At 43.4% G+C, this 12,207-nt stretch overlaps 1 protein-coding gene across 4 annotated transcripts in view; it reads left to right on the forward strand.

Moving 5' to 3' along the window:
- LOC144124413 (ATPase WRNIP1-like) overlaps window positions 1-12,207 on the forward strand; it is an 85,113-nt gene that overhangs the window by 36,756 nt on the left and 36,150 nt on the right. For all 4 annotated transcript variants that reach the window (XM_077657041.1, XM_077657042.1, XM_077657043.1 and 1 more), the window contains one exon: window positions 9,521-9,744. In XM_077657041.1, coding sequence (XP_077513167.1) covers window positions 9,521-9,744 — 224 coding nt within the window. The remainder of the gene's footprint in view (window positions 1-9,520; window positions 9,745-12,207) is intronic.

The raw sequence follows: 12,207 nt of genomic DNA on the forward strand, positions 1-12,207 counted from the left end.
GTTTCCAATTCATTTATTAACTAGCCACAAAATGTTTGAGATTATAGGACAAAAACTTCCAGCTAGAAATTTATCTGACACTGCGTGAAAAAAAGCTGTTTTCAAAGTGTGTTTGATATAAATTTTCCGCAATGAGTAAGAAATTTTTAAAGTAAAACGTAATATCAAAATATAGCTTGATAAATGTACTTTTTTGCATTATTAGTCTCAGCTAAAAATGTTTTTAAAGAAGCAGCAAAATAAATTGCAGAAGCACAGAAAGTATACCTGCCATGCCATTTGTGATGATCGGCTCACATGAATAAAGTAATACAGTCTGACCTCCTTATAGCGATTACTGTATAATGGTACGACATAGGCAAATTTTGTATTTTAAAGTTTCCAAAAACTAATGCTTGAGAAGCAAAATTTAGTCAACCAAAGAACGGCAACTTTTTGTAGTTTTACCAGCATTTCTAAACCGCTCGAGGCAATTGCAGAGGCTGTAAAGAAAACCGAGCGGCAAACATGAGCTAGATTGGCTTCTCCGCAAAGCACTGCAGTGCGCGATGGTGGCAGGTGGAGCACCAGCTAGGGTGTCTTTCTCGAATTACAGCAGTGTTGTGAAAAACGTTGGATGCACGGATGACAGTTATCGCTGTTGTCACTACTTCCGCTCCTTGACATGAGCAGAGGATGGGAAAGCTACGACAACCAACCATGTCACTGGGACACTCGAAAATGCGAGAGGCGCAAATGGGTGCTGATCACCTCATTATCATATTTTTTGTGGCGCTGTTGGCAAAAGTGAGATGCAGCATGTACCGTGGCGCTAACGTTTGTTGTTGCTCCACCACTATGCACTTGTGTGGACCCGAGTAGGCACAGTTTAATTCATCTGTTTTACGACAAGCCACGTTCAACGTATAAAGTAGGAAATGCATGTGTTTGTTGAAAATATATAGGAACACTTTGATGTAGCCAATAATTCATAATATTTGTACTTGTTGTAAGGAGGTTTGACTGTAATTACAGATGCTCCACAATGCTTTGATTTTACAAGAAACCACATTTTGGACTACTTATACTTAGGACCAGTGTGAAGACATCCATGCCTTTCATGAACAGCTTTGGGCTATTACAAAGCGTTAATCCGAGGTTGGTACCCCGATTTCTAGCAGGCCTGGAGTGTGTTCTTTTGGGCGGGTGGAAGTGAATATTTGGAAAAAACAGCGCACCTTAAGGCATGGACAGAGGCAGATATAACGACACAGTGCTGACTTTCAACTAGTTTTTTATTCCAGAGTGACACTATATATACACACCTCCTACATGTTTGCAAACAAACGAGGTGGCGCTGCAGTCGCTAGCGAGCTCGTTGTAGGCAGAAGGTCAGGGAGTGGCGTCGTGGAGAGGTGTGGAGTGCAGGTTTTTTTTAGTTTCTGCGAATCACAGCAATGGTTGATGCTTTCAACTTAGTAATTTCTCGAAGTACACGCGCTCGCATTGGCATTGGCCACTTGGGGCGTATTCAGAGAAATAGTTCTCCACTGTTTATTGTATGTATGGTTAGTAGTAAACAGAAAGCGTTTCTGCCATTGATTTCTATGCTAGGCATTGAATAAAATAAGTTTTTGACACTCTGCACTTGCCGGAATGATTTTACTTCGGAACAGTAGTGAGGGGAAGCTCTGGCATTGTTTCGGCGGAGCAGATGTGCGCTCACCGTCTGCTGACATACGTACGTGCCGCACTGTGCGAAAAGTGGGGAGAGCGTCGTGTCCCCATTCTCCTCTGTCTCGCTTAAGCGCTGTTTTTAGTCGCAGGATCACGCAGCAGCCAGGCCGACTTCTCTCTCGCCTTGTTAAACTGGTCAATTTGGTGAAAATTTTTTATTTCTGGAATTATTTTCTTTCTTAGCCCTGGGGTCTCCTGCTTCTTGACGAAAAATTATAGAAAAATATTCAGTAGAAATTTATAAATTACACTTTCTAGATTTGTGGTCGTAGAAAATTGTGAGGCAATTTCTTTGATTTCTTTGAGGCTTTCTTTGAGGTCATTGCCGCATTTCTTTGACCAAATTAAATGCATCGAAGAGGCCAAAAACGAGGGAATAAACGTTAAGGATCGCTTTCTGACCTCTCACATTTCCTGCGATTGGCATCACTCACACCTTCGTAATTTTGTAACGCATGAAAGTACAATGATTCTATTTGGCACAAACGATTCCTGAGACATTGAGGAGTGTAATAAAATCTCTCGGTTTTTTTTTCCTACACGTGCTGTACTATGTTAGTTATTTTTGTAAGAAACGTTTTCACGTAACTATGCGTGCATAAGTACATGATCATCTAAAAAAAGAACAAATAGCGTCATCATACAGAACAGGGCTTTGAGAGCATGCTGGCATAAAAAAATTTGAGCATTTTCTACTCAATTATTAAGACCCTGGGGGTGACCTGACGAGGGTGTTAATTGTAATTACCCAAGAACTGCACCAGGTATAGCTAAAAATAAAACGCATTACTGAAACTAGCATAGCAATTTCATATTTGAACCAAATTTAGTTACATATCGCATGCATAAATAACGAAAAAATTTTTCATTGCCGCGTCTCCTGTCAATCTCGCCACGTGTCTGTTAGTAGCATGCCTGCGGCTGCTTCTTTCCAAGCAAGTTTCGCAATCATGGACTACATCATGAAACATGACACATGCATGATGCAATGAAAAAGCATGTGGCTTTTAGCACACTTAAGGTACACTATTCTAAACATGCCAACGTGACCGTGCAAGAACTTACCGGACTTCTTTCTACTCAAATCAAATAATTACGTCGGTCATATTAAAAAACACTTTCAAGTAAATATTAAATGGTATGAAACGCGCCATTAAAACATGCCGTGCTATTGACAAAAGAACGCATTCCTTGGGGGCGAGTGAACCTGCCTGCGCCCCGTGCACACTGGCTCAAGGTGATAAATACGTGTGCAGCTACATATGTGCTTTTTTTCTTTGCACAGTTATAAGCGCACTATGCTGATGTTCAGGTGAATGGACGCAGTAACTTACATGCTATTAAGTACATTGATCGACTCCCAGACTTCGCGCTTTACTACCGCAGCCCATTCCCTGTTAGCCAGTTTCGTAATGTAGTATTTATCTGCGAGAAACCTATCGGGGCTAATTTAATTTTCCTTTTTATGCTACTATGCGGATCTAACAGTGACGCGGCTGGTCAATGCATGCTGCTTCTGCAGTGCGAAGGCATGATGCAGCCGCCAGTAGCTGCGGCAGCTACGGTAGGCACGCGCAGGCAGATCCTGTTTTGCCTTTGCCTACCATGCGAAAGTCGCTGCTGACATCAGTGCCACCGCATCTTCATGTCGTCGCGGGGTGAAGGAGGTATATAGGAAAAGTGGGCGGGAATACATGGGAAGCAACTGCTTGGTTTGCACGCGACAGAAAGATAACCGAGGGGAAAAAGACATGAGATAACAATGCACACTTGGGAGTGAATAAAAGATAAGGGCTGGTAAAGAATGGCGACGAAAGACAGTAACAGAGTGACAAATAACAATGTGCGATAACGACATGAAAAAATGGAGTAAAAGCCAAAAGGATGTTACAAGCAGAGTGAAGATAAAATGCATTAAAATGTCCAAAAAAGGCTGTTAAGAGCAGAATGACAGTTAAAATCCATTAAAAGAGCCAAAAAGGGCATTAAAACAGGAGGAAAAACTGATGCCAAAAGGACCAATAAGAGTTAAAAGGTTGAATTCAGAACTCATTCAATCGAGGTTAGGATATGACTACCTAATTACTCCTACGAAACCTGGCTCAAATATTCTAATTCCCATTTTGTTAGAGCTATCGATGGTGTGCTCACACAATCTTCTCCTAGCTTTACAGTGTGGACAGCTTCTATAATTTCACGTATCAGTTGATGTGCATTCTTTGCGATGACAGTGCATTCATGGAAAAAGGGCTCACAGGAAAGGGTCTTAAGGTGCGCTGTTTTTCCAAATATGAACTACCAACTAGCCCGCTTGACCACCCTTGGAAGTGAATCTTGGCCATATGATGTCCAGACACTACAGAAACCAGACATACCATTAATTACATCATTGTGATCTGTAAACCGGCTTCATGAGTGAAAAAACAGAAGTGGAAAACGAACCCTGTGGGCGGACAGGTGCCCATGTTTCGAGGTTGAGCAGTTTCTTCGTCAAAGTCTGATTGCAACAAAGTAATGTCATCATCAGAGTCATGCTCCTTGAAGCTCCGAAAAACTCTGCTGCACATGCAACAGAATAGTACAAAGTGAGATTTTTCCAAGCACATGCAGTCTCTGTGGCTGTGCTGTCCTGCAAATGCACTATGCCAGAACCTCAACTTCTAAGGAGTTTCAAAATTTACCGTCTCGCGAGAAAAATACAAACTATACAAGAAACTAGAGTAGAGTTTGTAAGCAAAAAACTAGATAGCGCAAAAAGTTTCAACAGCCCCGGCAGCGCTGCAATTGTGCTATGAATCCGTTGATCACCGGTGACCGATGCATAGTGACGTGGTAGCGAAAGAGTTACGCGGCATTTTTTGTTGCCGTTTTGACTTCGTGTTTCAAGAAGCTGGAGGACTGGACCATGCCTCCCTCCCAATGCACAGCCTATGCCTGCATCACTGCCAACTCTTCTGTTAAACGGCAGCCTACCTGATTCATTTGGGGGCATTGCAATCTTGGCGGGCAAGCGGGCTTGTCACTTGGTATGTTTTTGTATTTGGTGGGCATCTGGAGTAAACGGAAAAATCAAATACTTAATAGATGAAAAGTTAGGTTAGAAATTGTTCATTTGGGCACTTTGTGGACCATTCGACAGCTTTCTAATTAGAATCTTTTGCCCTACTTCATTGCTTGTAAACATGATTAATTAATCTTGACTAATTATGCAATGAAGCAGAGTACACCAAAAATGTGACTTGCTCCATACAGTAGCCAACCACAGTCATTTGGTCACATTGTTTTGGAGTGCCTTGGCATATTTTTAAACCCTGGGTAAAGTTATATGGAACATCCTGTATTATGGCATTGGTTATTTTCTGTACATTTCTCTATCACCTGATTGATAGTGTGAATGTGGTCTATTTTCGAGTGGCCTTTATATATAGGCAACAAACAGTAAGCTGATTGGTCGCTAATTTTTTAAGTCCTTGGCGTCTCCTTTCTTATGAATTAAGATAATGTTTGTGTTCTTCCAAGCTTCTGGTACGGTCGAGGTCATAAGGCATTGCGCATACAGGGTGGCTAGTTTTTCTATCACAATTTCCCCTCCGTCCTTCAACACATCTGCTGTTACCTGGTCCTCCCCAGCTGCTTTTCCACTTTGCATTGCTCCTAAGGCTCTCTTTAGTTCCTCTCTCCTTAATGGCAGGATGTCCCATTGCTGTGTCTTGATTACATTGGCTACTGTACAGATTTGTATAGAACTTTTTGGCTACTTTAACTACCTTTTCTATATTGCTAATGACATTGCCCACTTTGTCTCTTAGCGCATACACCTGGTTTTTACCTGTGCCTAAATTCCTCTTCACTGCTTTTAGGCTACCTCCTTTGTTTAGAGCATGCTCGATTCTCTCAATATTATACTTCCTTATTTATAGCTCTGTTGTGTCTGTGGAGTTAAGAGACCCTCGTGCTTTGGCGTTTCGTAATCAGTTGTTTTATCCCCTGAGAGCGCTTTGGTCGTGTTCTTATCTGTTAGTAATATGAATGCAAGACCTTTTTTAGAATTTCCTGCTGGTATGTACAGCTGCATTTTGAGGAATGGCACAGCCTAGAGATGTTAGGATACCTCTGGCCACAGAGCACAGTCTCACCCCTTGGTCTTGCTTTCATGGAGACAGTTGAATGTAGGCCACAGCAGTGGTGGTGAGAATGCTGCCTAGCTGCACCTGTAGGAGCAGATGGTCACCACTGTCAGTGCAACCTAAAATGTCTCTGATAATCCTTTAACTGACCTGTTTTGTCCAAGTGCCGGGGGGGTCAAACTGGATGTGAACTATAGCCTGCGAGCTTTGTAAAAGAAGGATGGCAAGTGTCTTGGCATGCAATTGTAGTACTTGCTGTAGGGCTAGTTGGTTCATGTTATAAATTTGAATGGTGTAAAAAACACGCACACAGGAAATTAGGGCACTTTTTCTATCCACGCTGTATTTCCTTTGTGCCGTTCACATTTATGACACTGCGCATACTTTTTCATTACACACTGCAGTCCAACCCAAGCTGTGTGAAGATAACAGAGCGATATGAAACACCAGAGCAATTAAGTGTGCGTGCACTTCGCTTTTCACTTCAGTTTTAGTTCGCGGCTCGGATTAAGAGGGCAATGCAATAGCAGTGTGTTCTGGACGCACGGATGAAAGTTGATCAAGACAATGTGAGACTGGCAGTTAAACACATGGGATGTTCACCTGCAGTGATGACACAGTGGTCTAGTGCAGTGTCCATTAAAGCTGATCTGTTTGTGCCACCCGTATGCTGGAACCCTGTCGCCACCATAGAGTACTTTGCCATAAAGTAATCAGTATAGTTGGCTGTAAAGTCTGCTGGCAGGTGTGCCCCTTGCCAGAGTCTTTGGGCAGACGAACATCAGGGAAATCTGAGTTGTTGGAAGTGCATTTTGTACAAGGGGAAGCACTTATAAGATGGTTAGGCGTAGTTTTTTTATGGGCTTTTGCTGATTTCTGTGCAGTACACCAAAGCACCAAAAACTAGACTACTAAACTTACTGCTGATGGCTGTCCAGTGCATGGGCACTGTATGCTGTGCTGTCATGCTGTGTGCGTCTGCTTGTCTACATATTTGCAAGTGGTGTGATCCACCATATGGAGGCTACCACTCGCATTAATGCTTGAGTGGACATTCTATGTTCTTCTCACTGAAGGTTGTGTCTGCTGGCTGCATTCAGGTGAGGTTTTGTTATGTTTTTGGAGAACCGAAAGCGTTCAACTTAAACTGAGGAGCATGCAGCGAGGTATGGAAAGGATGGTATGGTTTATGGGTGTTTAACATCCCAAAGCAACTCAGGCTATGAGAGATGCCGTAGTGAAGGGCTCCGGAAAGTTCGACCACCTGGGGCCCTTTAACGTGCATTGACATTGCACAGCATATGGGCCTCTACAATTTCGCCTCCATCGAAATTCGACCCCCGCGGCGGGGATCAAACCCGCATCTTTCGGGCCAGCAGCCGAGCGCCATAACCACTCAGCCACCGCGGCGGCTTGTATGGAAATGAAAATGATAGGCATAACATTAAAGGGACTATGCAATAAATTAATTGAGATTACGTAAAGCAGACGAGAGATAGGCATTTCATCACTCGTCACCCCAACGCAAGAATTTTTGAGCTAGCATCAATAACAACCAAGATATAGACGATTAAAAATTACGCTACTCCTCTTTCCCCTCAACTCGTACACGCGAGGCACCAGACAAAAATAAAGAAAATAGGTCTGGGACTGGGCCCCGCCTATGAAAATGTCATCCGCTGGCGTTCCTTTTGCAGCTTCCGCTTGTCGCTCCTAGCATATCCCAGCAGCAGCGTCGGCGGCGTGATTGCGGCGTGCGTCAGGTTTCTTTGCTTGTCGTCTGTTGTAGTTAGCAGTAATGGACCCGGACCTCGAGGCGCGATTGCTCGCTCTTCCGGCAGTGATGGGCATTGAGCCCTATGCGTTCACGCCGTACCGGCTGCGTTCCATCCAGGCAGCTTGCTCACGCACGTCTCTAGGAATAACATGCCAGAGTTCAACACCTCGCCAGTCACTGGGTTTGCAGCCGACGACACAGCAAGGCGTATTCATCTTGGGCCGATGGAAAAGACACTGCGAGTGGCTCCGGAACTCCTGACAGAAGGAGGCGGCAGAGGAAAATTGAAACCATGTGCGCAAAGGCAATGCCCTGGATCGCGCTTGTCCGAGAGGGTTGCGTGGCGGCACGAGCAGACAATTTTCATGGCTACCGGAAGTGTACCCGTGACGTCGTGGCTGCCGTGGCTCCAGCGAATGAGAGCGTGTGGTGGCCTGCCGACGTCATGGGTATAGTGACGCCTTTTTTTCATGATTTTAGTTTCAAAATCGGTGACTACAAGCACACAAATCGGCCTGCAAATTTTAAAAAAACACAGTTTTTAAAAATTCATAATAAATTGCCGGCTCAGTTCTGAAAACTCATACTTCGTGTAAATGCTCATTAGCATCATTTCTAAGCATTGAAAGCATTTACAAGCAACTTTTTATTCATTGCATAGTCCCTTTAAGAGACCGGAAGCGGGCAGAGTGGATGAGGGAACAAATGCGTGTTAATTACATCCTAGTTGAAATCAAGAGGAAGAGATGGGCTTGGGCTGGGCATGTAATGCGAAGGCAAGGTAACCGCTGATCCTTAAGGGTAATGGAGTGGATTCTAAGAGAAGGCAGTAGAAAGTTAGGTGGGCTGATGAGATTAAGATGTTTATTTATTTATTTATTTATTTCTGATACCCTCATGGCCCACAGGGCATTATTGAGGGGAGTGGTACATAGATATAAAATGAAACTCTTACAAAAAGGGGGTTAACGCATACATAGGCATACATAGGAGGGGCATAACTTTGGCAGTTTTTTGCTTGTTTACATCATATGCGTACTAATGGTGTTACTCCTTATGCACAGACAAGACAAGGAGTGCGCTTGTTGTTCATATTAGCTGAAACTTTAATTACTCCGTGTGGAGTAGGGTGCATTCATGGAGGTGGAATGCACATTGTTGGGCTAGTCTGTCGTCCAGTTATTTTAAGCAAGGGATTGCACAACACAAACATGGGGGGGTCTAACCTGCACCCACAAATTACGTGACCAGAATGGATTGCAGTTTCTAAATATTAACTGACCTTAACCCAGATCGCTTGTGCTGGACTGCTCGCCATGTGCCTGAAAATATTCGTTGCCATTTTAATTCATACACTGCTACATGGTAGAATGGGCAGTTGGTAATTTCTGCTTATAGGAAGCCTTGGAAAAATCATGTGTTCACCTGGTGCATGACAGCCTAAGCAGTAAGGTTGGTAGGTAGCTTGAAGCTGGTTTCCCTGTTGCAGTTGTGGTCGCTATGGCAGAGAAGCTCCTGCAGAGATTGAACGCTGGAATGCCCCAGAAAGTTGGTAGTCGAGAAAAATGTCAGACTGCCGGTTGTCCCCTATACTGATAAGGTGTCCCATGATCTGAAGAATGTCGCCCGGCACAGGGTGGCCTCATTGTGGCTCCAGATCAAATGCAGAGTAAGAATGGCATGATGTCACTAAGTTTGTCAGGCTGGGGTTGTCTATGAAATTGCCTCTTGGAAAGTTTACTAGTGAGCACCAGCTTTGGATAAAGAACGGATAAGGGTCTAATTGCATTGTGGCACATGCCCTTTGGCTATGCATGATGTTGGTAACATACAAAAATGTTGAAGACCAGATGGCATTCGTAAGGAACAAAAGAGGTGCCAAGTTGCATTTGCTCTTCAGGACGTCTTCTTGCCAGCCGTGGAGGCGGGCACAGTGGTGCTGGTGGGTGCCACCACGGAGAACCCGTCCTTCTCGCTCAACTCTGCGCTGCTGTCGCGCTGCCGTGTCTTTGTGCTCGACAAGCTGGCTGCCTCAGAGGTGGCACTCATCTTGCACCGTGCCCTGGCCCAGCTGGATGTGGAGCTGCTCTGCGTGGGCAAGGGCCGCCCTGCTGCAACCAATGGGTAAGCAAGGTCATGTCGCTACATCATTTACATACACTAATTAATGTAATTGGGTAGTGCCATGACTAAATAGTATAATTAGTGGTGACATAAACATCATTTACATACACTAATTAATGTAATTGTGTAGTGCCAAGAATAAATATAGTATAATTAGTGATGCAAGGGCCACCCTGATGCAACCAGTGGGTAAGCAAGGTCATGTTGCCACATCATTTACATACACTAATTAATGTAATTGGGTAGCGCCAAGACTAAATGTAGTATAATTAGTGATGCGAGGGCCACCCTGATGCAACCACCGGGTAAGCAAAATCATGCTGCCACATCATTTACATACAGTAATTAATGTGATTGGGTATTGCCAAGACTAAATATAGTGTAATTAGTAATGCAAGGGCCACCCTGCTGCAATCACCGGGTAAGCAAGGTCATGTTGCCACTTCATTTACATACACTAATTAATGTAATTGGGTAGTGCTAAGACAATGTAGTATAATTCGGGACGTAAACATCATTTACATACACTAAGTAATGTAATTGGGTAGTGCCCAGACTAAATATAGTATAATAAGTGATGCAAGGGCCACCCTGATGCAACCACCGGGAAAGCAAGGTCATGTCGCAACATCATTTACGTACACTAATTTTTGTAATTGTGTAGTGCCAAGACTAAATGTAGTATAATTATTGGTGACATCAACATCATTTACATACACTAAATAATGTAATTGGGTAGTGCCATGACTAAATATAGTATAATTAGTGATGCGAGGGCCACCCTGATGCAACCAGTGGGTAAGCAAGGTCATGTTGCCACATCATTTACATACACTAATTAATGTAATTGGGTAGTGCCAAGACTAAATATAGTATAATTAGTGATGCGAGGGCCACCCTGATGCAACCAGTGGGTAAGCAAGGTCATGTTGCCACATCATTTACATACACTAATTAATGTAATTGGGTAGTGCCAAGACTAAATGTAGTATAATTAGTGATGCGAGGGCCACCCTGATGCAACCACCAGGTAAGCAAAATCATGTTGCCACATCATTTACGTACAGAAATTAATGTAATTGGGTAGTGCCAAGACTAAATATAGTATAATTAGTAATGCGAGGGCCACCCTGCTGCAACCACCAGGTAAGCAAGGTCATGTCGCCACATCATTTACACACACTAATTAATGTAATTGTGTAGTGCCAAGACTAAATGTAGTATAATTAGTGGGGACATAAACATCATTTACATACACTAATTAATGTAATTGGGTTGTGCCACGACTAAATATAGTATAATGAGTGATGCGACGGCCACCCTGATCCAACCACTGGGTAAGCAAGGTCATGTCACTACACCATTTACATACACTAATTAATGTAATTGGGTAGTGCCAAGACTAAATGTAGTATAATTAGTGGTGACATCAACATCATTTACATACACTAAATAATGTAATTGGGTAGTGCCAAGACTAAATGTAGTATATTTAGTGGTGACATCAACATCATTGACATACACGAATTAATGTAATTGGGTAGTGCCAAGACTAAATATAGTATTATTAGTGATGCAAGGGCCACCCTGATGCAACCACTGGGTAAGCAAGGTCATGTCGCCACATCATTTACATACACTAATTAATATAATTGGGTAGTGCTAAGACTAAATGTAGCATAATTAGTGATGCGAGGACCACCCTGTTGCAACCACTGGGTAAGCAAGGTCATGTTGCCACATCATTTACATACACTAATTAATGTAATTGTGTAATGCCAGGACTAAATGTAGTATAATTAGTGGTGACATCAACATCATTTACATACACTAAATAATGTAATTGGGTAGTGCCAAGACTAAATATAGTGTAATTAGTGATGCTAGGGCCACCCTGATGCAACCACCGGGTAAGCAAGGTCGGAAAGAGGAATGCGGCTACATCGTCTGTATGGCTTGGTGTCACTGTTGTGAACAGCTTGGCTGAAGGTGCAACAAATAGGCTGGCAGTTGGCAGGAACAAAGCCTGTACAAGAAGAATGCCTATGCCTAGTTTCCTCTTCACCCCTTTTAGGCTACCTCCATTCTTTAGAGCATGCTCGATTCTCTCCATATTGAGCTTCCTTATGTCGGCTACCTTGCATTTATTTATTAGCTTCGATAGCTCTGCTAGTTATATTCTGTCTGTAGGGTTAGATGCCCTCATGAAGAAGGTATTCGTGATCTGTAAATTATTTCTCTCTGCGAACTCTACTAATAACTCGCCCCTGCTATTCCAAGAACCTATCCCATAGTCGCCTACTGTCTTGTCGCCAGCCTGTTTCTTGCCCGCCTTCGCATTGAAGTCGCCCATCAGAGCAAAAGATCCTCGGTCCGTGGCCACAGCAGTCGACTGCCCTCAAGGCATACAAGGCACTCTTTGCCTACTTGAGAGCGACTGGATTGAGTGACAAATTGTGACAG

The sequence above is a fragment of the Amblyomma americanum genome, chromosome 3, assembly GCF_052857255.1.
Source record: "Amblyomma americanum isolate KBUSLIRL-KWMA chromosome 3, ASM5285725v1, whole genome shotgun sequence".
Lineage (NCBI taxonomy): Eukaryota > Metazoa > Arthropoda > Arachnida > Ixodida > Ixodidae > Amblyomma > Amblyomma americanum.